The following is a 26739-nucleotide window of genomic DNA, read 5'->3' on the forward strand; positions in this document are numbered from 1 at the left end:
AATTTCTCAAAATTTTAGGCCTAATATGATGTTGATTCTTTTTCTCCCTGGAGTAATACTGTCATTATATTGTTTCTTAAATGAAAGTTTGCTATTTTACTACGTGACTAACATTTTTTAGGTTATAGTACTAATTCTTGAAAAATGTGTTGAAATGTATGCTGTTTGGCTTTGTGAAAAGTTGATTGCGGAGAGGGAGTAGACTATGTATGTAAATGTGTGTACTTACTTTTTTAATGTTTTCGTGCTTCTACCGGGTGTTTGAGTGGAGCTTCGTAACAAACACTGTTTCACTGCTTGTGTGATGTTTACATGTTCTGGGTGGGAACTTTGAGTTTTGCAGTGACACTGGGCTGGGGAAGGAGGAGTGGAGGGTGTCTTTGATTGTTATAATTTTCTGTGGAATGATTTTCCCGCATTTAAGAACTTTTAAGTCTATGTTTATGTCTGTTTGTCTGTGTTTCTTGTCTGTGAGGTGACATGTTAATGTGGAATTACTGCTGTTACTCGTAAGTGCCCTTGTTTGTTCAGTGTATGTGACGTTGAAATTTCTACTCGTTTGTCCAGTAAAACTGAGTTGCAGTTTTGATCCATGAGTTGGTAGATCCCAGATGTGTTGTGTTAGTTGCCCTCAGTTTCTTTTGTATAGAGTTGTTTGTTCTTTAGGCAATTTTCGGTCCTTGTTTATTGAATATATTGCATATTCTGTGAGCTGTTCTGTTGTTGTAGGTAAGTGTGTGCCATTTGTCCTTGTGGATGCTTCTTTTTTTTTCAGGTGTGTTCTGTGTGCCTGTGGTTGCGCATTGGTGTCGATCTGTTTGCTGCTGTGTGTTGAATGCAATTTTTGTTTTTGTTTTAATTTTTTGGATTAGTTCGCCTATCATGTTTGTTTTGCATCCATTTTCAACTGCTGTTTGTTCGATTATTTGTACCTCATTTTTGTAGTTGTCCTCCACCATTGAGGGCAGTTTGATTCTATATGTGTACCATGTGTTGCAACCCAGCTTCCTTTTGGGTAATGGGGTGGTTTGAGTGTTGATCTGTGGTTGTACTGGTGCTTGTGGGTTTTCTTAATATTGAAAATTGCTGTCAGTTTTTGTGTCTGTGTATTGTGATGTCTAAGAAATTTAGCTTTTTTTCCTTGTTTGATTCTAAGGGGAATTTTATCTATGGGTGAACTGTACTTATTTCATTGTGGAGTAGTTGTATGCAGTCGGATGTTTCATCTAGAAACCATACAATATCATCCACATAACGATATATTATTCTGTATTGTTTGGGTTTCACTATGGTTTCAAATATTTTGTTTTCAATGTGATTTAGGAAGATGTTGGCTAGGATTCCAGTGATTGGTGATCCCATGGGGAGTACATCCTATTGTGAGTAGAAGTGGTTTGTCAGATGTGAAATAGTTTTGTTCTGTGTTTAATTTTAGAATGTTTGTTATTTCTTTTATGTGGGATTAGGAATGTGTTTTTGTTGTTCTAATTTTTGTTTTATGATGTTGATGGTTTCTGTGGTGGGAATATTGGTGTACATGGATGTGATGTCAAATGATGTGAGTTTGGCTGTTGTTGCTATGTTGATGTTTGATCTTTTCTATAAGCTCTTCAGTGTCGTGTATACTTCAGTTGTTTTGTGTGTGTGTGTGTGTGTGTGTGTGTGTGTGTGTGTGTGTGTGTGTGTGTGTGTGTAAAATGTTCCTGTAAGTATGTGTGCCTTTCTTTGGCTAGGTGATAAGTGGGTGCACTTCTGTAATTTATATGTGGGCATATTGGTGTCTCTAGTTTGTGGATATTTGTTAGGCTGTTTGATGTGGACTCCTTGAGGTTTTTTTGTTTGAGACATATTACTTTCTGTTTTGTGAGTATATATGAGATGTTTTTAGAGAGGGGTGTGTGTGTGTGTGTGTGTGTGTGTGTGTGTGTGTGTGTGTGTGTGTGTTTCTGGTATCTTTGTACTGGATCAGTGGTTAGTTTCATTATGTTATTCTCTTCTGTAAATTTTGGGGTTTTAGTTTTGTATTCCTCCTGTTTTCTTGCTACCATGGTGTTGCTCTTGTCCAATTTTATGATGAGAGAGCTCCATTCCTTCTAAGCTTATTTCTTATTTTTCTGGATCTGTTTTCTTCCTCATTTTTGGTTGCTGTCAGTGTTCATTTTTGTTTTCCTATATTATGCATATGTTTTCCTCTGCCGTTAGCTCTCCTGTTAGCCCCACTGTGAAATTACAGCTGTTCTTCTTCTCTTGTTTTATTTTATATTAACTTTCTGTTGTTAGGTTCCCTATTGCCTTGTGTGTACCCTGTGTGTTGACATTGTACGGAGATCCTCGTTCTAGTAGGTTTAGTTTTTGTTTTGTGAATTGTATGTCAATGAGATTGACCATTTATATGTGGAATGTGTGGTTTGTTTATCTATTGTTAGCTGGTGTGTTAGTTTCTATAAGTGTTTGTAATTTTTGTTGATGTTTGCCCCACTTTCTTTCCATTAGAATTTGTGTGTTTCTTGACTCTATTCATGATATCAATAAATATTTCTGATATTTTTATATGATTTGCAAGTTCAAGATGAATTTTGAACAGGTCAGGGGTGAGCATGTCCCTCTTGGAATGCAGACATTTAATTTACTGTTTCAGCCAACCTACTTCTGCTTTGTGTTTAGCATGTTGTGCTGCAGGTGACATAATGTTTACAATTAAATGTACATATTTAGCTATTACTTTATGAGAGAAATAGATTTTGTTGAATTTTATATTGAGTATAGTCTGATAGTTTTTCTCTTGTGCTTCTGAATTTGTTTCCGAGCTTACTCTGAAATGCCTGGCATGGTGCTGAGATAATCATTTTTTGGTCAAAGGTCTTTCCTTGTCTGCATTTGCTTCCTAGGTGTTTATATTTTTAATTTTACCAATACAGCTTCTACTATTCTATTCTTCCTCTTCAACTGTAGTGTCTCAGTACAACACTTTTTCAGATTCAAGAGTTTCAAAAGTCACAACACTAAAGTAATAACTAACCATAAAAATATGATGGGAGGTATGATACTGAAAGAAGAATTTGATAGAGCACTGAAAGACCTAAGTAAAAACAAGGCATCTGGAGTAGACAGCATTCCATCAGAACTATTGATAGCCTTTGGAGAACCACTCGTGACTAAACTATTCCGCTTGGTGTGCAAAATTTGAGGCAAGCAAAATACCCTCACCCTTTGAAAAGAATGTAGTAATTCCAATTCCAAAAAAATCACATGCCAACAGATGTGAATATTACTATTCAGTTTAATAAATCATAGTTCCAAAATACTAATGCAAATTCCTTACAGAAGAATAAAAAGACTAGAAGTCAACCTCAAGGAAGATGAGCTTGGATTCCGGAGTATTGTTGGGACACGCAAGGCATCTCTGACCTTATGCTTCACTTAAAAGAGAGATCAAAGAAATGCAAACCTATGTTTACAGGATCTGTAGACTTAGAACAAATTGTTGATGATGCTGACTGGAGTACTTTCTTCGAAATTCATCTTATAGAAGTGGTGAAATATAGGGAGAAAAAGGCTATATGCAACTTGTACAGGAACCATACAGCTGTTATATGAATTAAGGGGCATGAAAGGGAAGCACTTATTGAGAAGGGAGTGAGACAGGGCTGTAGCCTATCCCTGATGTTATTCAGTGTGTACATTGAGCAAGCAGTAAAGGAGACCAAATAAAATTTGGAGTAGAAACTAAAATTCAGGGAGAAAAAATAAAATATTTTAGGTTTGCTGATGGCATTGTAATTCTGTTAGACACAGCAAAAACAAAATGAGGATAAATGGAATACAGTCAAATTAAATCGGTTGATGTTTAGGGAATTAGATTAGGAAACAAGATACTAATAGTAGTAGGTGAGTTATGCTAGTTGGGCACTGAAATAACTGACAATGGCCAAATTATGGAGGATATAAAATGTAGACTGTCAATGACAAGGAAAGCATTTTTGAAGAAGAGAAATTTGCTAACACTGAAAATAGATTTAAGTGTTAGGAAGTCTTTTTTTGGAAATATTTTTATGGAGTATAGCCATGTATGGAAGTGAAACAAGGAGGATAAACAGTTTAAACAAGAAGAGTATAGAGGCTTTTGAAATGTGGTGCTACGGAAGAATGCTGAGGATTAGATGGGTAGGTCACAGAACTAATGAGAGGTACCGAATATAGTCGAGGAGACAATAATTTTGTGACACAACTTGACGACAACAAGGGATCAGTTAATAGGATACATTCTGAGACATCAAGGGATCATCAGTCTAGTATTTGAGGCAAGTTTGGGGAGTAAAAATCATAGAGGGGATACCAAGAGATGAATACAGTAAGCCGATTCAGAAGGTTTAAAATTATATTCATGACTGTCAATCAGCAGCTGTGAAGCATGTTTTAAGAATAGAAATAATCGGTCATCATCTGCACAAATTTTTGTTAAATTAATTTCTTGACTGGTTTTGGCAAATTAATTTGCCATCCTCAGAAGATCATACAATTAAGCTTACATTGGAAAGCAATTGTCAAGCAAACTCTGGACGATGGAGCCCTTAGTTTAAATTTGTTATATAGTGCTGTCAAGCAGTTTAAAAAGTAATGTAAAAATGTGAAGATATGGTGACCAAGAAAACTTGGTATCATAAGTAAAATATTAAAAAACCATAAGACATATGATGATATGATTAGCACCAACAGTCTGTAATTGTATGATCTTCTAAGGATGGCAAATTGATTTACTGAAAGTAGTCGAGAAGTTAACTTAATAAAAATTTGTGCAGCTGATGGCTGGCTGATTTCTATTCTTAAAAAGATTCAGAAGACTGTAGGTTGCAGTAGTTATTCGAAAATGAAGAGGCTTGCACAGGGTAGGGTGGCACGGAGAACTACATCAAACCAGTCTTGGAACTGAAAACAACAACAACAACAACAACAACATGTTGCCCAATATGCAGCTGTCCTCCAACAATTTCAGAATGATCTTCTCCCCCATTTCATCATGCATTCTTTTGCACTCATTTATATCATTCATGTTCATCGTGATAGCATTATTACACTCTTTGTTTCATATTCATATCTTCTTCTTCTTATTCTTCATCATCATTTTCTTCATCATTTCATCTTCTTCCATTTCTCTTCAGGGTTAGCAATATGATGTGGGTTTTGGCAATGTCAATGCAGTTAGTGGAGGGATGCCCTTGCTGACACCACCACTACCCCCAGGATGGAGTCTGTGTACACCATGTCTGCATCTGGAGTAAATGTCGTGTTAAAATGTGAGAATGTTTTCTAAATGTTTGCTTACTGTGTGTCTGAGGTGGGACATAGATACCAGCACAGTAGTTACCTAGCTGGATGTCCCTCCAACCATTTCAACTCTCTGCTATGTTGTGAAATGAAAAATGTCACTTGGGCATTGAGGAGAGATGAATATCACTACTAGTTCATATTAGGTGATGCAAACAAGCACCCTTATGGTCAGCTGCAGGCATATTAAAGAAAGTAAGAGGAGGTCATGATAATACTTTCTGATGCCTAAAAACTACATCCATGTTTCCTGGCTCACCAGTCCTCATTGTCAGTCTGCAAGACAGATTCAATCCAGGTAGACTTGCCTCTGAGAATCCCAGAAGGGACCTAGTAACACACTCAGCTGTTTGGTCAGGTATGCCTTGTTTCATATACACCACCTAAATTACAGTCTTCTTCACCAGCCAGTCATTGGTATAGTAAAGATAGATCTCTTCCTGAAGAATATATCTTGCTGTTGAAATAATGTAAGATAGACTGTAGCTTGTACCATATGGTTTCTGAGCTCTGGATTTTTAACAAACGTAATGAACACCTTGCTCATATTCATGCAGGTTCCTCTATTTTTCGAAAATATTTCTTCCAGTAGTCTTTTAATCAAATGAGTTTTACATTATTCATGTGTATTGAAAGGCTCAAGACAAGTACTTCATTTATGCTTTGAGGTTTCCAGTGAAAAAGTCTAGTCCAATCCATATTATTTTGCCGATAAATATTTTGTTTGCATTGTTTCATTAGCTACAAGCTGAAGCAAATCATATGTAAAAAGTAACATAAAGAAATATATTGATTTATTGCTGTAGGATGAATAAGTAAACATTCTTGTTTGGAAAATGGATGACAATGAATGTTGTTTCTTTGTTCCATAGCGTACCCAGTTTTTATTGCTGTTAGTGTGTGAGCTATAAATCATCACTGAATTCAACACAATTACTGTGAATAATTTCTGATTTTGCTGCATCACAAAATACATCTGTATGTTCAACTTTCACACACTCATAACTGTCAGCACCCTCTCCTTTTCCTTTCATTTATTTTTGCTAAAGACATTATTCTTCTATAATATGCTCAGTAACTGATCGAAGATTAATTTTTCATACCTTTTGTGTTTAGTAGGTTCCAGTGTTGGTTATTTAGCCCATCATTTCGAAGAGTATGTATCACAAACAACTAAGGAAAAGTAAATAGAAAGTGAAAAATGTTCCAAGACTTCATCAGTTGGTTGTATAAACACAGATACAAAACTAGTATGAATAATATACTTGTGGATGTACTTGCATGTGTGTTTTGGTTATGTTTATAAGGATAAGCTAAGTGGGCTCATACTGTTGCTTGTGTCAAGTTCAGTGAAAGTGTTCCAATTATGTGTGTTTGGTTCCCCTCCAACCATTTCAGCTCTCTTAATAGGGGCCTGCAGAGAGTTAATTATAGGACTTCTATTGCCTAAGGAAGACTAAGTCCTAAGGGACCCAGAGGATATATGTATTTTGAACAGAAAAGAATTGATGTGCTTGAACTTATTAGCTGTATCATTCTCTGCCATCAGTTTTTTTTCTTTTGCTCTGTGTCCTTATAGACACAGTCCAATGGGCAGCTGGTACCAATCTCCATTCAAATGACCACTTATTTGTTGCCTGCACATCTCAGATAGCAGTCTATTTACATGGCGTGATTATGGATGCTTAACAAAGCAGTTCGGATGTTGTACAACTGGCTGGTTCTCCCAAGCTGCATACACATCAATTCGAAAACACTTAGCAGAACATAATAAGCAAACTGCTATGTTGTGAAATGAAAAATGTCACTCGGGCAGTGAGGATAGATGAATATCACTTCTGGTCCATATTAGGTGATACAAACTAGCAACCTTATGGTCAGCTGCAGGCATAGACTTGTTGAGTGATTAATGAAAGTAAGAAGAGGTAATGATAATACTTTCTGATACCTATTGACTGTTCCGTTCCGGCAACAGGGGTATGAGCCTTTTATGTTTGTGTATTGGCAGTACTATACACTTCATTTCCTGAAGGTAAGTAATGACCAGCAATTCCAACATGCATTATTATGTAGACGATGACAGAATATTTGACACTGTATCATCTCGTGTCAGGTAGTATTCCATATTCTGACACCATTAGGAGACTGGATAGGTGAGAAGACTGGGCTTAGAGTTGCTTAACACAGAGAACTGCCACTTCTCCATGTAGAAATTAGTGCCTGTCTTGTGTCAGCTGGAGAACTCAGATCTCACCCTAACAGTATTCTCTGTAACATGTTGCTACAACTGAATATCCATTCTAGAGATATACTAGTGGGACTTATTAAGATGATTTTTTGGTGGCGTGACAGTATCCTTGCTGCTGTAGTGAAACTATTCAGAGTTCTTTCTTGGAACAAGGGAAGGATTGCAGTAGAGCTATTGGTGCAATCATCTGAGACAATGATATCACCAGGAGTGACCCTTGGAAGTGTTACAGGAATACTCGTTCTCTGTATGCGTAAATGATCTGACAGATAGGGTGAACAGCAATACAGATAGGGTGAACAGCAATCTGCAGCTGTTTGCAGAAGATGCTATGACGTACAGGAAAGTGTCATCGATGAGTGACTGTAGGATGATACGGATGCCTTAGATGAAATTTGTTTGGTGCACTTCTAGCCGATATATTGCTAATGAAGTGTTTTTATTGTCAGGTGGATCAAAATACTCATCGTTGGCTGGTCTTCCTTGAATCGTGGTTCTCGTTGATTCTAAAGGCCAAAAATGCAGATGAGTAGGAAAATAAATATGTAATGTTCTAGTACAATGTTATTCATGTGCTGCTTTACAGTTGCATCGATTAAATTTGTAGGCGTAATGCTGCAAAGTAACATGAGATGGAAAATGCACTTAAGGTTCGTAATAGGGAAGTCGAATAGTTGACTTTGGTTCATTGGGAGAATTCTAAGGAAGTGTAGCTCATTTATAAAGGAGACTGTGTACAGAAGACAAGAGTGACCCTTCCCAGAGTGTTTTGGAATCCCAACCATGTCAAATTAAAGGAGTTTGTCAAAGGAACTCTGAGGTATGCTGCTAGATTTTGAAACTCATCAGAGAAATAACATCCAGATGAGCCAAACACTTAAAACTACCCTCTGTACCCATTCACCATAAAATTGATCAATCTCTTTTGAAATATACAAGTTCAAATAATGTTCAGAATTTAGATACACACTTCTAGCCGATATATTGCTAATGAAGTGTTTTTATTGTCAGGTGGATCAAAATACTCATCGTTGGCTGGTCTTCCTTGAATCGTGGTTCTCATTGATTAGGCTGTTTAACAGGTCACTTGGGTCTTTATTGCAAGAAAAAACACTGTTTTATTGTTTATTCAGTATTTGATTTTTATGCCTCATCTGTCATTAATGTTGTCTGCACTACTCCACATTTACTTGAGCAATTGAAGAATTTTCCCAACAAATTGTCACATTAAAAGAAAATTCACGTTTTCACTCAGCAGTACAGGAAGTTCACACCATAAAACTCTTTGACAACAGTGTTTGTATTTGTAGCAAAGGAGCATTTTTGGTGGACAAAAGACATACTAACTATGAACTACTTGCAGATGTGTGCGAACCATAATGTGTCTCAGTACAAATATGAAACAGCTTGTTTGGTTCACATTTGGAGACACATTTTTAACTTAACATTTTGCACCAGAATGTCCTGGAAATTTTTCAGATTCATTATGATGGTAACATGCAGTATTAATAACAGTGAAAATTTAGGTAAAGTAGTACAGCTTCGTGATTAGAAAAATCCAAGAATCAAAATAGTTATAAATGATATATGAAATTCTCCTAAATTAAAAACTGAAACTTCCAAAATATTCTCTGTGTAAAATGTTGTTTACATTTGAAAATATTGTGTTTTTTGTATCAAGTGGGTTTGTTTCTAGTGGAGTTAACTGTATTTTCATGATAAAATGGTGGCTGTTTATCTGAGAGATAATAAATTATGGTTTCGTACAACTTAAATAAAATTTTGAAGATTTTGTGAGTATATGTGGCATTTGTTTATGACTGAAATGAAGGCGCATTACATCCCCACAGATATAAATTTCCCTCAAAATAATGTTTCCATTCACTTTTAAAGTGAAATCAGTAGGATTACTATCTTTTCCAGTTGTGATGTTTCAGATTATATCTCACAAAAATGTTTTTTAAGTTAATAAATAAATATGGAAAATTTATAGTTCAAAAACACTCCAGGGTATCACAGTCTTACAAAAAAAATTCTTTCACATAATTTATAACACAGATTGGATCATGTTCTTCACATATGGTATCATAAGATTCAGTTGGCCTAATTACAATTAATCTTGGTCTACCACAATTTGTTACCAGTAGGTTCAATCAATACATGAGTATGAGAGAGTTTACAACTGTCACCTGCCACACACTTGTAGGGCAGCAAGTTAGGTATTTAGTTATTTCTGTGCTTTCTTAGTAGTTTAACTCTTAAATAAGCTGTGTCTTTTTCTACTTAGGAGGTGTAATCTCACATTTTGTAACTTAAAAGTGTAAATTCTGGCAGTCTTTAGTGCAGTTATTATTCACTTGTTTGTTTTGAAGAACCAGGACTGTCACCTATTAAACACCTGCAGAGCAGCAGGTTATGTATTTAGTTCTTCCTTTGTTTTCTTAGTATGCTGGGATGAATAGGTTGTGTGCGTGCTGTGTGCGGACACAGCAGCACCTGGCCAGTTTGTAAGCAGCTGAATGTGCTTTTGGGTACGGTCAGCTGTCTTCAGGCTACTGCCTCAGAGTGTCGTGGTGGCGGAACATTTGTCCCATTGCATGGGATACATCAATTGTCACGTGTTTCACTCTGAAGCTCTGCTGCCAATGCATATTCCAGTGGAACCCAAGTGGGTCATCTGACCGCATTACAGGATGAGTGGCAGGTAGTAACGCATTCACATACCTCAAGGTAGAGGACCAATGTGAAGGCTGGCTATCTGGCCTTGCTTACTCACCTGATTAGTGTACAGGTGGCTGCTTCTTCAGCAGGGCCTGAGCAGCCACGTGGGGGGGGGGGGGGGGACAGATTTGCTTGTCATTGGGAGCTCCAATGTTAGACAAGTTATGGAACCTCTCAGGGAAATACTGCTCAGAGACAGAAAGAAAGCCAATGTGCACTCAGCCTGTCTGATGGGCGGCCTCATCAGAGATGTGGAGGTGGCCTTGCCTCGGCTATCGAGAATGCAAGGTGCAATTGCCTGAAAGTTGTGGCTCACATCAGCACCAATGATGCCTGTCGCTTGGGTTCTGAGGCCTTTCTCGGTTCATACAGGTGGCTGGCAGAAGTAGCGAAGGCTGCTGGCCTTGTGCTCTGGGGTGCAGTCAGAGCTCGCAGTTGATTGGGGTCCTTTGGTTTGGAGCTGAGTGGAGGGTCTTGGGCAAAGACTTCATCGACTCTGTGATGGTCTTGGCTGCGTATTTCTGGATCTACATTATCAGATGGAGACTACTAGCATGTCAGTTGATAGGCCAGGAGTGCATTACACAAAGGAAATCGCAACTAGGATAGCAGATTACTCGTGGAGGGTAAATGAGGTTTTTTATGCTAGGTGGTAGCTTAAGGTACTCTGATAAACTCTCTGCAGTTGACACACAGACAGCAAAATCAGACCAGGTACAGACTAAAGACACTTTGACTGGCGATATTTTATAAGTAAATTGTCGCAGTACCCATTAGAGTTTCCGAATTTATTGCCCTCCATGAGGTTTGGTACACAGCCTGTTATTCTCAGGGCCAAGAGCTAGCTGAAACCTGAAGTAGAAAGCTCCAAAATATTTAGCGAGTCGTGGAACATATATGAGTAAGACAGATTAGATGCTGTAGGGGGTGGAGTGTTCATTGCAGTCGACAAAAATATTCTCTCTATCAAGGTAAAATTTGAGTTTGACTGTGAAGTTACCTGGATGCATATGACAGCTCTAGGTGAAATGAAGTTATTTGTTGGATGTTTTTAACGGCTGCCAGATTACACTGTTACAGTTTGAGCATCATTCAAAGTAAGTGTACACTTAGTAACACAGGAATGCCCAGATTATGCAATACTAGTTGGAGGCAACTTTAACCTACCGAGTACAGACTGGGACATCTATGGATTCAGTGCCGGAGTTATGGACAGGCAGTCTTGCAAAGTACTTTTGAACACAGGTCTCTGAAAACTGTCTTGAGCAGCTAGTTCAACAGCCCACATGCAGCGGAAATATTTTAGACCTTGTAGTGACAAACAGGCCTCAGCTTATCAGTGGTGTCAGTATAGAGACAGGGATTAGTGATAAAGATGTATCTATAGTGACAATGTTTACTAAAAGTTACAAGAGTGGTTTGAAAAGTTCTCGGAATCCCTACGAGAGGTCAGCTTTAGCGCAATGAGTTGTTCACATGATATTCATTGGACTATTGCCTATAAACACGTGCCATGTCAGCGCTCTTGGAAGAGAGCTGTGGTGGTGATGTGGCTCTATTGTTCCCACATAGTGATTTGTGAAGATGGAAAAAAGAGGTCCGAGCCATGATTAAGTACTTCATAAAGAAAAGTATGAAAGCCGATTTCCGGAATGCACTGGGGGCTCTGCGCCTTCATATTCAACTTTCCAAGTTGAAAAATGAATTTAAATGTGGTCAGGAGAACTTAGGTGATTTTCCACGCAGTGGTTGGCCAAGATGTGTTATTACCCCAGAAATCATTTCAAAAGTGCACAAAATGGTCATGGAGGATTGCTGATTGAAAGTGCATGAAATTTCTTGCACTTGCCAGATATCATCTGAAAGGGTATATCACATTTTAACTGCAAAATTGGAAATGAAAACATTTTCTGCAATATGGGTGCCGTGACTCCTGCCGCTGGATCAAAAACGCATGAGAATGGACATATCGGAACAATATTTGGCCCGAAAGGAGAAACAAACAAGATTTTTTTGTTCTGTTTTTTGACCATAGATGAAACTTAGGCGCACTACTATACCCAGAGACAAAACAACAGTCAAAACGGTGGAAACATGCTGATTCTCCACCACCAAAGAAAGCAAAGACAATTCCTTCGGTGTGAAAGGTCATGGCATCAGTGTTCTAGGATGGGAAGGGAATTATGTTTGTAGATTATCTCACCACTGGGCAAACAATACTGTAGAATACCGTGTTAACCTCCTGGACAAATTGCAACAAAATACACGTGAAAAAAGGCAGGTTTAGCAAGGAAGAAAGTCATCTTCCATCAAGACAATGCGCCTACACACGTGTTGTCGCCATGGCAAAATTACACAAACTGAGGTTGGAATTGTTGCCACACCCACCTTATTCACCTGATATGGCTCCGTCAGACTTCCATCTCTTCTCAAAACTAAAAAATTTTTGGTGGATGAAGATTGACTTCAAACGAAGAATTGATATCTGGAGTTGATAACTATCTTGCAGGCCTGGAGAAAACTCATTTTCGAGATGGGATCAAGGAACTGGGACATAGTTGGACCAAGTGCATTAATCTAAAACGAGACTAAATTGAAAAATAAAAAAAAAGTTTCAGTGATGTAAGTACTTTTTTTCTATTCCGTTCAGAGAACTTTTCAAACCACCCTTATAATAAATTGGGCTAGGGGAGTATTTTTTCTAGAAAGAGCAGGGTTAATATATTAAGGGTGCCAATATTTAGGTTATTTTTTAGTCCAGTTGTTTTCATCTTCTTGTACTGTTACACTATCAGCTTAAAAGAGAATGCGCAAATGATAACAGGAAAAAATTAATTTTGAGATTCGTGTGTCTCTGAAAACATCAATGCGTGAAGCATGAAACAACTACCACTGTCATACCTTAGCAAAGGATCTAGTCGAGAACCCAAGAAAATTCTGGTCTTATGTAAAATTGCTAACCAGGTTGGAGGCTTCTACCCAGACACTCATTGACCAATCTGATGTGGCAGTGGAAGATAGCAAAAGGAAAGCTGAAGTATTAAATTTCACATTAAAGAAATTGTTCATGCAGGAGGATTGTACCAAACATCGTTGTATGATCATTGCACAGATTCCTGTACTGAGAACATAGCAGCAGGCATCTGTGGCATATAGAATAAACTGAAAGAGTGTGAAGCAAGTAAGTCGCCAGGCCCTGATGGAATCCCAGCTAGGATTTACAAAGAGTATTCTATGGGATTGGCCCCTTACTTTGCTTGAATTTATCATGAATCTCTTGACCAGTGCAATGTCCCAAGCAACTGGGAAAAAGTGCAGGTGACTCCTTTATGCAAGAGGGGTAAAAGAACTGATCCACTTCTATATCTTTTACAGATTTTGAAGAAATTTTAGCTTTACAAAAATCAACATAAAGAAAGATGTAAGTGGCAAAACTTGGGAGGCAGACAACTTGCCAGCAATAATTTTATCGAAGCTTTATGTAGGTCTTCATATGTTTCAGTCACAGTTGAAGCAAGACTGAATGATATTCATAACTGAAAATATTTGAAGAAGTCTGTCATGAGAATAGTAGGATGATTTCTGGGCCTTGCACAAACTTTTGATCAACAAGATATCAGATCAGTGAGAAGGAAGTGTCCATTGAAACTGCTTTTGAAGCATTTTGTGGTGGCACATTTCATTGTGTGTATACAAGAATGCTCCAGCCATCTTTAGCTGACCTTCTGTAACACATCTGGCCTGACATGATGATGTATAATGTTTCTCAGCTAGAAAAGCTGTAATAGGAACTAGCCACTCTAAATGTGTTGACAAGGAGCAAAAATTAAGTTCCAGGTGTCGCAAATGACAAAATGAGAGAGCTGTAGAATGAAAACTCCAGTGTATTGTCACAATTTGTACAGTTTTAATTTACCGAGCCCGCAGTTGTTACAGTTTCCAATTCGACTTTCACACGTCTACCACAGTCACTCTTAGTAGCCAGTTTAAGATCTCAACCCTGACTTGATACCAAAAATACATATGGATTTCTGTATAGTTCGACTGCTCACACAATACTTTGTGAATGTTTACTTTGAACTAAAAGTTCTCAGTTACAACTGCACAACCTGGAGACTTTATACATAAAAGATACAAAATTCACACAATCGTCATTGTAGTTCATTAGGTAACACTTCCTGATACTCCACAATCATTTAAATCCAACATTTACTCAAAATTAAACATTTTTACCCAGCTCAGTTGGGCACTGACTCCTCCAGACCCATACACCAAACTTCGCTCCTAGCCCTAATGGACTGTCTTGCTTTGATTGGCTCAGTTGGAATTTAGCCAATCAGTTTTATATATTTAGATCCATGGAATCCCCATGTTCTCTGCCTTGAACCAATCCCATATTGAAGTTACTTTAGACAGAATTATTGAATAATAAGCACCACAAAAAACATATCATATTAACTTTTTCATCAATTGTGTGAAGAACTGTAGGAGGTATTATTATTCCATAGCACCTTAAAGTGGCTGCTTCACAATTCACGTCGCCCCCTACATACATAGCTAACAATCAGTGTGTCACATTCAGGTTCCCACACTTGTATATGCTCAGTTACAGTTGGAAAGATTTTCGTGTCATACACATATCACACTTACTCCTTCCTTTCTGCTCAAGCAATAAAACAAATCAAATTGGCAATACTTAACATAAATCATGATGTAATTAGAATATAAAATTATGTGAAATTGTTTTGTTTTTCTAATTATGTGATTTTTATGTTATTGGATGGCTTGATAAGTCATTAAACATCATTTGCTTTTAACTGATACATATGGACTTGACAGGGTGTTAATTTCTCATGGAAGTCCTAAATTCTGCATTTTGTGTATCTCTAAAAGTACTGTAGACACAACACTGGAATTAACACTGTTGTTAGCTATTGACATAACAGAAAGTTTTATTCCATTTGGTGTATGGCCAAGGTCAAATTTAATTTATTATAATGCTAGTAATATTTCGTTGCTTTGGATGGTGGTGGCTTAAGCTGCAGCTGGTTCACACCAGACCCTCTGTCGTGGTGAAGCTATTACTCATTGCAAATATGAAACTAAGTAAGATCTTATACAGATAGTGTACGTGGCTATGCTACAATTTGTTCAATTTGGTAGTGATTGTAGACAGGACTTTCCTCTAATAGGTGCAGTACATGATGAGATTATTATTATTATTAAACAATATGTGCTTTTGCAAGATTTACGGAAAAGGAAGGAAAATTCTTGTAAGGTTATGCAGAAAGTGCACCATCATTGTTTACAATAACTTACGCCAGAAAAGTGAGCACAGGGAGCCGAATGTGTGTGCTGAAAGCCATGTTTGGTTTTTCTAGGGTTACAAAGTGAGAAGGGGTGTGCTTGTGTGACTCAATAAAAATGAATTAGAAGTGTGCTAAAACTGCTGTTTGTACTGTTTGTACCAGAATCACCATTGACTTCTTTAGGGAGATTAAGACATATATAAAGCAGTGTTTGAAGTACAATTTCAAGGAGTATAATATATCCATAGCTAGAAAATTGGGTGATTTTTAAATTTAATGCTAGATTACAATTTACTTATGTAGAGGCTGTATGAATTGTGTTGTCATACACTCGTTGTTTATACATTCCCTGTTGCCAGATTATTCAGAGACTGGTGGTTGACCCTTCTATTTTTCTTGGTTCTTCTCTTCTTGTGGGATCTATGCATTCATTATACATGGGTGTTCAGTATTTAAACACACAGTGTACGACATTGGGATGTGAACCATCCTTCTATAGTACTAAATATCGGTTCATTTGGAGATGCCGATTCAGTGTTCTTGTGATTTGAAGTAATTGTAAATTACTCCAGGTAAAATAAATACCCTTGCTTCAATTCTGCCACGAATCCCATCCCAAAATCAGCCAGGTTTTCCTGTTATTGACATTCTTGGCCTGTGTGTGTCACTCCGAAAGTTTTGAGAAAGTTCTATCACTCTTTTAATTGTCTATTTTCCTTCTTTACTGTATAGGTCTTCATTTGTGTTACTTTTAAGAGCTAAATGTTATTTAACTCTTATAATTACTACCATTTCTTCTGCAGGCAGTAATTTTGTAAGACTTTCTAAACCAAATTAGTTTAATTTCTTTGGTTCATAATCTTTTTAATTTCTAATATTTTCTGTAATGTGGTAAGTTTAAAATACACCCTTTACTAATTTCAGGTACTTATGATGGTACTACCGTTGTTACTTATCATGGTACTCCCAAAAATGATGAATGATCCAGAAACAAGAAAGGTAATATTGTCAATTTAAATACTTTAATTTGTTTTATTTTTCCAGTAACTAATGAGATAAATTACATTCAGTGATAACAGTTTTGTGTTTTTGCAATTTTTGTTAATAGAAGAGGTCTTTAAGTGTGTGTCATTCTCAGCACATCAAATTGCCTCATTAATCATTAATAACAGTAGCTTTTACCATAATTTATGTAGTTCATTTATTACATACGCCGTAATTACCCTACTCCTGCCGTTTTCTGTGTTGTCTTCACATGCCAGGTGTACGATAATCCCTTAACATTTGGTTGTCATTCGTAATAAATAAATGCGTTGTTAAGGGAAGTGTTAGTTGTTGTGCATCAGTGTATCATCAGTGCATATGTGAAATCGATTTCATTCCAAGATTCAGCATATGTACTCTTGATTGTTCATCCAAATTTCTTTTCATCCTTTAGTTACTCTTACCACTTATTCTGTAGTATATTAATTATATGCTGATATTTTCGTAACAGGAGATGGAGCAGATCAATAATTTAACTAAGTATGATATGCCAGAAATGTCAGAAGTACTGACTTCATTTTTTGCTGGTGGAGAAAAACAGAAATCCAGAGCAGTCAAACCAAGCAAAAAGAGACAGTAACAGAAGAAGATGATGTATAAAAATGGAATGTGAAATTTTCATTTTCATAAAGAATTTAAGACTCTATCATGCTTTACATGTTTTTATTTGATATTTATATCTTGGAGTACAGCATCACAGTGAACTGATTTAATCACAGTTGGAAATCTATTAGTGATTAGTATTTGGCAAACTACTGAATATTTTTCACAATTGTTTATAGATCATGGCTCGAACATCAGTTTGTTAAAGATTTAGTTTTTATTTTACAAAATGTGCTCTAAAGGGTTAATGCATGAAAGGTGATCTGAAAACGAATATCTCAGAATTGCTTTGTGTGTGTGTGTGTGTGTGTGTGTGTGTGTGTGTGTGTGGGTGGGTGGGGTCATATGCTTGTGTTTGTGCTTTTGATAGACATGACAGATATTACATATGGGAACAAGATCCGTTTGGAATTTATTTTTCAGCCCAAAGGATGCTCTGTAAGAATCATGAATGGTTGTTCCTTTAAGACTAAAAAAAAGAAAAACATAATATACTGGTGTGGGAAAGTAATCCTCTTGTTTCCTTCTTGCTGGCAGTATTTTGATACATTCATGCATTGGAATCGGGTAGTAACTTTTTGCACAAGGTTGTTATTGACTTTCAGTGTGAATTATTACTCTTAGAAAGTTTTTCTCTGATATATCACTTATTGTGGTAAAACTGAAGACAACTTGTCTTAGTTATGCTCTAACCTCTTATATGCTCTGAAACTTTTTGTTTTATCTATTGTCTGCTTATCTATGCTACCACTGTAGCATTGTTTTAGTTTATATAAAAAATTCATTATTATGTTCTGTATTTCCACATGCAGTGGAATGGATCACAGTAGTTGTAGTAATAGTTGTTGTTATTTTCTTCAGTGAGAAGACTGGTTTGATGCAGCTTTTCTATTCTATGCAAACCTATTCATCTCTGTAATAACTATTCCAACTTACATCCCTTTGAACTCTGCCCAATTCTTGTTTTCCCTCTAAAATTTGTACCATCACACTTCCCTTTATTATCACACTGACTGTTCCTTAATGTCGCAGAATGAGTTCTACCAACCGTTCCTTTCTTTTAGTCCAGTTGGGCCGTACATTTCTTTACTCTCCAATTTGGCTCAGTACCTTTTCATTAGTTATCTTCTCTTCCCATCTAATCATCAGGAGTCTTCTGCAGCACCATATTTCATAAGCTTCTATTTTCTTCCTGTTTGTATTGTTTGTCTGTGTTTCACTTCCATACAAGGCTATAATTCAGATAGATCCCTTCAGAAAAGACAACATAACATTTAAATTTGTATTTGATGTCAAACAGCTTTTCTTTTGAGAAACACTTTTCTTGCTATTGCCAGCCTGCATTTTATATTCTCTTTACTTTGGCCATTGGCAGTAATTTTTCTGTCCAAATATCAAAACTCATGTACCACATCCCATGTGTCTGTTCCTAATCTAATTCTCCTCTAGATTGTCTGATTTAATTAGACTTCATGGGTCACTATACTTAGATTAAAGTAACATTGTTATAGATGTCAAGTATTGGGGCCAGCTGCCACCCAATTATAGAACACAGTGTATTTGCTGTGTTGCCTGTTTTGTAGGTACTTGCAGAGTCTTGTCAAGTGTGCGTGCTTGCAGGCTAGCAGAACTCCTCCTCCCCCCCCCCCCCCCCCCCCCCAAAAAAATCACACACACACACACACACACACACACACACACACACACACACCCCTCACCTCACCTCACCCACAACCACAGCAATCTCTCAATTGCAAACTTATTTTATTCGTGCTGTAAGTGACTTTCCTGTAATGTCTCACCTTGCAGTTAATGAATTAACATTATCTTTGGTCTCACTCTGGCTGTGCTTGCATCTTTCATTTGTAATACAGATTCCCCTGCTTTCTGCAAACTATCTTAGTGTTTTTTATTTGTTTTTTATGCATACGTCATTTCATTTTCTGAGGAGATTTTTCTTGATACAATAAGACAATTACATTCGTAATGGAAAAAATTCACTGTTAGACTGTAAAAGAAACAATTTGTTGAGTAAGAAGTCTGAGAAAAGACATTGCCATTGTTAGGAGTATTTGTTATTAATACTTGAGTCTACTAAAAGTAATTTTATTGTCTGTTAGTCAGCTGATGTTTATTTGTAAATATTAAGTGAAAATTTATAGCTGGAATACATGAATGTGTGTCCTAGTCATTCTATACTTATGGAAAATGTTGCGAGTGATTAATTTTCAGCAGAAATGTCTAAAAAAAATTTTGTGTTCGTGTGAGTGCTGTGGACAAATTTTTCTATGCAGAAGTCTTAAGTTTTAGCAAAGTCACGCTTCTGCAAGGAAAACCCAAACATTTAGCTATTCCTGTTACTACAGTTGACCATTCTTGAGAAACAGATGTGAATGCAGTACATCATATGCAGCTGGTACTGCATAGTACGCAAACGTGTGCCTTATTTCATCTCCTTGTTTATGATCTATATATTGTACATTTTAATAATGAAATCCAAAATAATTCTTTACAAATATGATTACTGAGGGGGGGAAGCCAGAGGACCATTTCGTTTGGGTACAACTAATTGAAACATCAAAATTTCATTATCTTACAATCATTGTATTTTGATAGTAGTAGAATCTATGTACTCCTAATATAAAAACAATTTTGTTATATGCATATCATATTCTCTTTAGTGCAGTGATAGTGTGTGAATTTTGATTGTAAATTGTGGCCTGTGAAATAAAAGGGCAGTATGTAGGAATTATGTATTGCTACACTGGGTAAATAGTTTTGAGAATTGCATTTTCTTGAGAATTGTGAGGCATGAAGAGGAAACTTTCAGATGATCTTTGTTTCAATACCATACTTCCTAATTTTGTGTTTGTATTAAATGCTTCTTCTTGGATACTGTCTGTAAAAACAAATTCTCAAAAACAATGAGTGCGGGTCAATACACTGTTACCTTAGACCCCATTAATTGAGAGCCATAATTTTTTCAAAGCAATCCCTTTTAATTTGACTCTGACCCAACCTAACCCTCTATTCTCTTTGTGCCACCATCCCTTAAAAAATGTAAATGTGTACATGCATGTGCGTTCACCACTGCATGCGCGTACACACACACACACACACACACACACACACACACACACACACACACACACACACACACACACACACACACAAGGTTAAACTTCAGGACAAAGACCTTCACTCGGTCACTCCTTTTGCTTATAGTAGCAGTTACCGCACAAATTGTCACCAGCAGTGCCACTGTTGCAGAATTTTTTTAAGTATCCACAAATTTGTGCTTGTAAGTTTGTGGAATAAAAGTTATATGAACAGTTTTGTTTTGCTGGACTGAAAGTTATAACAGGACTCGTATTGTTTACAATAGGGTCAAACCTGATTTGGTGGAGGCAGTACATTGCCAGTTGTGTTTTTTTTTTTTACACTTAATAACACATGTAAGGGACTCAATGTGTTTCACCCAGTGGTAATGTGTTCACTCTTGATCCAGTAAGTTATTTTATTTTTTTATTTACACATCTAGCATTGTCATAGCCATACACAATAGAGTATTCAAGCCTTTGACTGATGTGCTACTGAACACCAACAAAAAGCAATATGACTTTTACACTGTTACAATGGTCTGAGTAGTTTGTTACATTTATTGAACAAGAATAAAAAAGGAAATCATGTAACAATATATATTTGTTCTTTTCTGCCCACATAAGTTTAACATCCTGTTAACATAATCAACACATTTCCTTCAAAACTTTGGCAATTGTCAACAGTGCACTCTTACCAGCATTGTACCGCATTGAATTATTACTAATGAAAATGGTTGTGTGTCATTGATATCCAGAAACTAATAGCACTTGCATAGGTTATATTCCTGCCAAAACATCAGCTGATTAGCCTGGTTTTTGGCAATTTCTCATCGGTTTTGCAAAGATTTTTCATGTTCAGAAGATAATTTTTTATCTATTAGACCTGACAATACTGTAATTGTTTCTAAAGGTCTGGTGCTATAGCAGTTGGCTGTGTGGGTAGTATCTTTGTAGACAAGATAAGATGTTTCCACAGAATGTGACCGAATTATTTTTTCAGTCAAGAAATTATTGTAATGAGAAATTATTGTACTTTCTGAGAAAAATGTTGCTTGCACTAGTGATTTTATTATATTAGGTGAATAGGCTTTAGTTTAATCATTTCAAGGCCAGAAGATTTTATAGCACACACTGCTCTTCTTACACATAAAATTGTCATACTGTAGAATTAAGTAAAATTATTTTACATTTAGTCATAATAAACAGTGTTAAGGGCAAATTTAAAATTTGACATTATTTTCTGTAAGTTCTTTTATATTATTTGTAATTTGTTACATCACGTTAATGTTACCATGTGGTTGGACAAGTACTGAATATTTTTCGTTTAAGGTATTAGGACTAGTGTGTAGGTATTAGGACTAGTGTGTTCAGGACTCATTTGGTCAAGAAGACAATTTACTCCCATCGCTTAAAGATGATTTGGAGTAACTTGCAAAACAGTGGGCATAAAGTGAGTTACGTTTCTATGGACTACTCAAAGCTTCTTGTTAGTCACTCCACCTTTATATAAGCATCTGAGACATTACAATAAGAAAAAGATATGGGGGGATGTATGTGCCAGCATAATGAAACCAGTTTAGAGTCCAAACTCGATTAAATATTGGAATGATATTTCCTGGTAGTGCAAGAAAATCAAAGTGAAACAGTGAGAAATGCGTATACAGTTTTCTACAAACATTGTTTTGTGGTTAAATGCTTTGTGTTTAAACTTAAGCACACTTTATTGCACTCAGTACGTATTGAGAAGAAATGGACAAAGTATAACAAGGTGCTAGAAATACATAACATAGTTCAATAACAGCATTAGGAAAAAAATTGAAAATAATTTATATATATTCCATGGTAAGTTATACACAAAAGTTAAATAACTAAAAACACCTCTGAAGAGTTAAAAAAAATGGGTTGAAGCTCACACTTCTAATTCTGGCATCTCACTACCTACAGAACTTCGGTTAAAAGGCACCTTGTTTGATTAATTTAAATCTTTTATCAATTGCCAAAAATTACTCACTTGCCTGGAAGTAGTAAAAGAAAGTGGAAGTTTTAAATTCGGCTCTCAAAAATATATTTGTATAACAACACAAATTGCAGTTTTATATGATATTAACATGCTGTTCAGCAAGTACCACATGTAAGTTATTTGATGTAGCAGGAGGAAGGGTCAGGGGGGAGGGAGGAGAGTTCTCAGATATGATGGTTTTGTGTTTGTATTCTGTGCCAGATGCATGATAAATTGATAGATGGGGATCTATTTTCAACTACTGTCCACCATATGCTGATACATTGTGGGGGGGACTTTATATCTGTTAGATTCTACAGCATACTGTGAACTTAGTTATGGATTTTCTTACAATAGCCATAGCCATCTCCTCATAATGGTGGCATCCAGAAATGTGTTAGTTACTGTCCTACTCGGTGTACGAAGCAAAAGTTCTGTATCACTCAGCTCACAGGCATGGTTACTGATGGAACAAATGGCAGTTATGAGTGGTAGGTAACTACTAAGCTTACATAGTAAACAGATGGCTAAAAACATAGTCCAAAACACACAAATGTCATATGAATATGTACAAGCTCAGTCCAAAGTGGATACTAAATGAGAGAAAACTGTAAAATGAGCAGTAGTTGAACATTTTGTCGGATTGGACGTTCTGTGGAGGCCTCAAGTGATAAAAAGCAAATGACAATATGTAACCATGCTAGTATAATAAAGCAACAGTTGACAAATAACTTGTTGAATGCTTCCTTGGAAATAGCAGTCACCACAGTTTTGTACATCTGCATTGTGAATGTTATGACCAGCTGATCTGCCTCTGAATTTGACACTTGGTGAAACAGAGTTGTGGTAAGATGCTCACTATCATTGTGTTGATAAAAATACAGAAACTCAGATTCCTTAAAATGAGTCATCAGAGATGACAGTTTGTGGTGCAACTTTTATGACAAAAATAGTAGACAAGGCACAGTAGGTAGTGGACATTGTTGTAGTAGCCATTCATGCAACATACCAGAAGTTAGAGAGGGCACTGACAAGCAACCATATTTCTCCCTAGAACAGTTTGATGAATTCAATGTGAACTATTTCGAAGGGTACTAAGTGTGAGGCCATGGGTTTAAACACTGTGCTGGAGACAGTAGGTTGTGACCACAGACATGACAGTTCCAGATTATATGTTTCATGGTGGCATCAGTGCGAGGCCAATAAATGTAGCCCTGCTCTAATGTCATCATCATATATATACAGGTACCTCAGTAGATTAAGAATACAGAGATGAGCATAGTCTAAATAAAAGGGCAGCTATTCACATTTGTCAGTAGCTAAGAGAGGACACAATGTGTTATATTGAAGTGTGTTACAATGAAAAGTTTGCAATACTGAGTCCATGTTCTTGCAAGATGTGTTGCCCAGCACCATTGTGCAGTTGACAAGACCTTGTGAAGCAATGGATTGCTGTTGGCTTAACTCAAGAGTCCACAAGCCTTATTCACAGATTTACTGAGTATGTTTCTTTGATTTATGTCTAACATAAAACACACTTCTTGCTTGTCGAAGTGTGTGTCCAGCGTGCACAGCAGGCAGGAAAGAGAGTCCGCATTGGTGTGCTGCGTGGTGGGCCCTGAATTGAATCTGGTACGTATAATTATTTAAAAACAGATCTCATCATTGCAGCCACTGTGCCCTCTTAACCAAGACCTTGGAATGTGGACCAAACAGTGGTATCTGGGGTTTTCTACGATGTGAGATAAGGTGCAATTTGATCCTGTAGAGAAAAATTTGCAAATTTTTTATTCTACAAATAATCACCCAAGACCACCTCGTGATTTGTGAGTAATTGTGTTGCACTGCCGTCAGTATTTTGGAAGCAAATTCAGTCGGCCGTTGTGTGCCATGAGTATGCTTATGTGATAAAGTGACACATACCATAATCTCAAGTGTCCATTATCAGAATAAGACATTTACCAGCAGTAAATGTAGCCAGATAGGGAATTGTTCAAAGACACTTCTTTATTTTCAGAAATGCTTTGTGGCACCCTTTCAACCAGACAAATTTCACCCCTTTCTTATGCAGCAGTTTGAGTTGGTGCAAATCTGGGCTGCTTGTGGCATGAACTTTGCTTAATAACTTACTTTACCAAGGAATGACTGCAACACTTTTAGGTTCTCCAGGATGGGCAACATATCTATGACCTCTATGTAATCTTGCATGGGAGTTAGCCCCTTTTTGCTCACTTAACACTTGTTCTAAAAAAGTTAGTCTTGTCAAGCCAACATTGAATTCTGTGGGCTCACAGCTGCTCAGAAGATGCCTACAAGTATTGTAAATGTTGCTCCCTGGTTGTAGCCCTTATTAAGATTATATCATCCAATTAATTTGTTGAGTTTGGTATGCCCAGAATTAACTGTCTGAGATACTTCTGAAACAATCGCGAGAGTTGTTGCAACTCTGTTGCATCAAACTGTGCCAAAAGGCTCTTTAATGACCAGGATTCATTGGAAACAAATGGCACCCTGTCAATATGACTGGCAAGTCCTCTGGTCTAACAACCAGATATAGTTCAATATATGACTGAGCATTTGCTGGAACTTTGAAATTATCTCACAATTTGATTGCCAAGTTTGGATTATTAACAACTACCGACGGTGCTGGCCATTGATTTGAGGATACAGATGAAATGAACCACTGACTTTGCCACCCATCTGTGTTTGCCATAACTTGCATGTGCTTAACAAATTACAAAAGGTTTGCTCTCCACAACTTAGATACTGCTGATGGTTTTAATGAAATGGGCATCTCAAGATTCACAGTGTGCCATAAGGTAGATTCAAAAAGCTGTTTGTACTGCATATGTAATGAATCAAGTTCCTTGAATGAGTTTGTGTGATAGACTATGTTAACTTTGTCTTCAACCCAGAAACAAAAAACTGTGAATACAGCCAGCCCAAAAATGTTACTTGCCATACAGAAATTCACTACTTAAGATCTTATTTGTCTAGCTACCTTCGTATACTTAGCAGAGACTGTTGTTTGGCCCTGCAAGAGAATTAAATGCATGGTATGTAGCAATGTGTTTTTCATTTCTGGTTGTGGAAAACGCCCAGGCAAAACAACTGGCATCACAGGATGGCCAGTGACTTAACTGGTTTCTGCTGCCACAGTCTGTACATGATTTATCCAGCCTGACTTTTCTGAGGGTTGTGGACAGTGATGTGTCGAAAATATTTTCATGAACTGTCATTCACTGTGGGACAAAATGACAGTGAACCAAAAAGTTTTTTCTGTGCATGTCTAACAAAGATACAGAGAGTGTTATAGTTCCATGTGCTGCTGTTATAGCTCCACCGGCTGTTGTCGCTACTTCGAAACTCCGGATCGGTGATTGCACAGTTAGTTACTTCCTCATCCTCACTTCAGTATTCATTATCCTGCTTGGTGTATTTAGCAAAAGTTCAGTATTACTTGGCACAGTGGCATGGTGATTCATAAAACAAGTGACAGTTCTGAACGGTTGCCAAAAACTAAGTTGACATAATGAACACCTAACTAGAAATGTATCCCAAAACACAGCAAAGTCATTGTAGGTGTGCAAGATCATGCCAGAGTGACAATTAAAAGAGAGAGAGCAGTGAAACAAGCAATAGCTAGTCACTGTATCAAATGGTGTGGTCTGAAGGCTTCAGCTGATAGCAAGCAGTTGCCAGTACATGACCATTTGTGCACATTTAAGCACAGAACTCTGCCAGAGGTTGCACCCATTATACTCACAGCATATGTTGTAGCAGTTTGCAAGGAACTGTTACTACTTTCCAGCTGCAAAGTCTCCAATTCCAAATCGATACTAAGCCTGGCGGAAAATCCGAATTGTTATCAGGTACACAAGATGTGATATGTGACCGTTTTGGCACCTAGAATCCAATATCAGGCACCAGTTAAGAGGGGGATGCCAGCAAGAACTTAACTCATTACACTGAATGTGTGTTTATTAAACACAGAAGAAAGTATAGAGAAAAACTACCTGCCTTGGCAGTGTGTGCTCTTGTTCACATGTACAGAAAATGTTAAGTAATTCAAATATCCCATAAATAGTCTCTCAGATTTTCTTGGCATGTTTAATAGAGTGCTTCCAGGTGTTCTGCTGAGTAGTTGTCTCTGAAACAACTCTGCAGAACACCTGGAACCACACTATTAATTAGTCCCAGAAATTACAAATAACTGCAAAAAATCAAACCGTAACTGTCACATCACCAACTAGCCTCCATAACTCCTACACTGTGACATACAGCATGCTCCTGACAATATGCCGACCTGCTGTTTCAGAATGGGCTATAGATTCATGGATATGGAACTAGTCAGTGATCCTAAGTGTATAGTGGTGATGCTGGACCCTC

The 26739-nt window shown here is 37.1% G+C and overlaps 1 protein-coding gene across 2 annotated transcripts in view; it reads left to right on the forward strand.

The window, feature by feature from the left end:
• Positions 1 to 26739, forward strand: part of LOC126469878 (ER membrane protein complex subunit 7 homolog) — a 93009-nt gene that overhangs the window by 30699 nt on the left and 35571 nt on the right. The window contains exons 3-4 of one of the 2 annotated variants that reach the window (XM_050097203.1): positions 16528 to 16602; positions 17099 to 20023. In XM_050097203.1, the coding sequence (XP_049953160.1) occupies positions 16528 to 16602; positions 17099 to 17227 (204 nt within the window). In that variant the 3' untranslated portion in view covers positions 17228 to 20023. Of the gene's footprint in view, positions 1 to 16527; positions 16603 to 17098; positions 20024 to 26739 lie in introns of those variants that run through there. The other variant, XM_050097204.1, reaches the window with a different exon arrangement.

This window comes from Schistocerca serialis, chromosome 3 (genome assembly GCF_023864345.2).
Source record: "Schistocerca serialis cubense isolate TAMUIC-IGC-003099 chromosome 3, iqSchSeri2.2, whole genome shotgun sequence".
NCBI lineage: Eukaryota > Metazoa > Arthropoda > Insecta > Orthoptera > Acrididae > Schistocerca > Schistocerca serialis.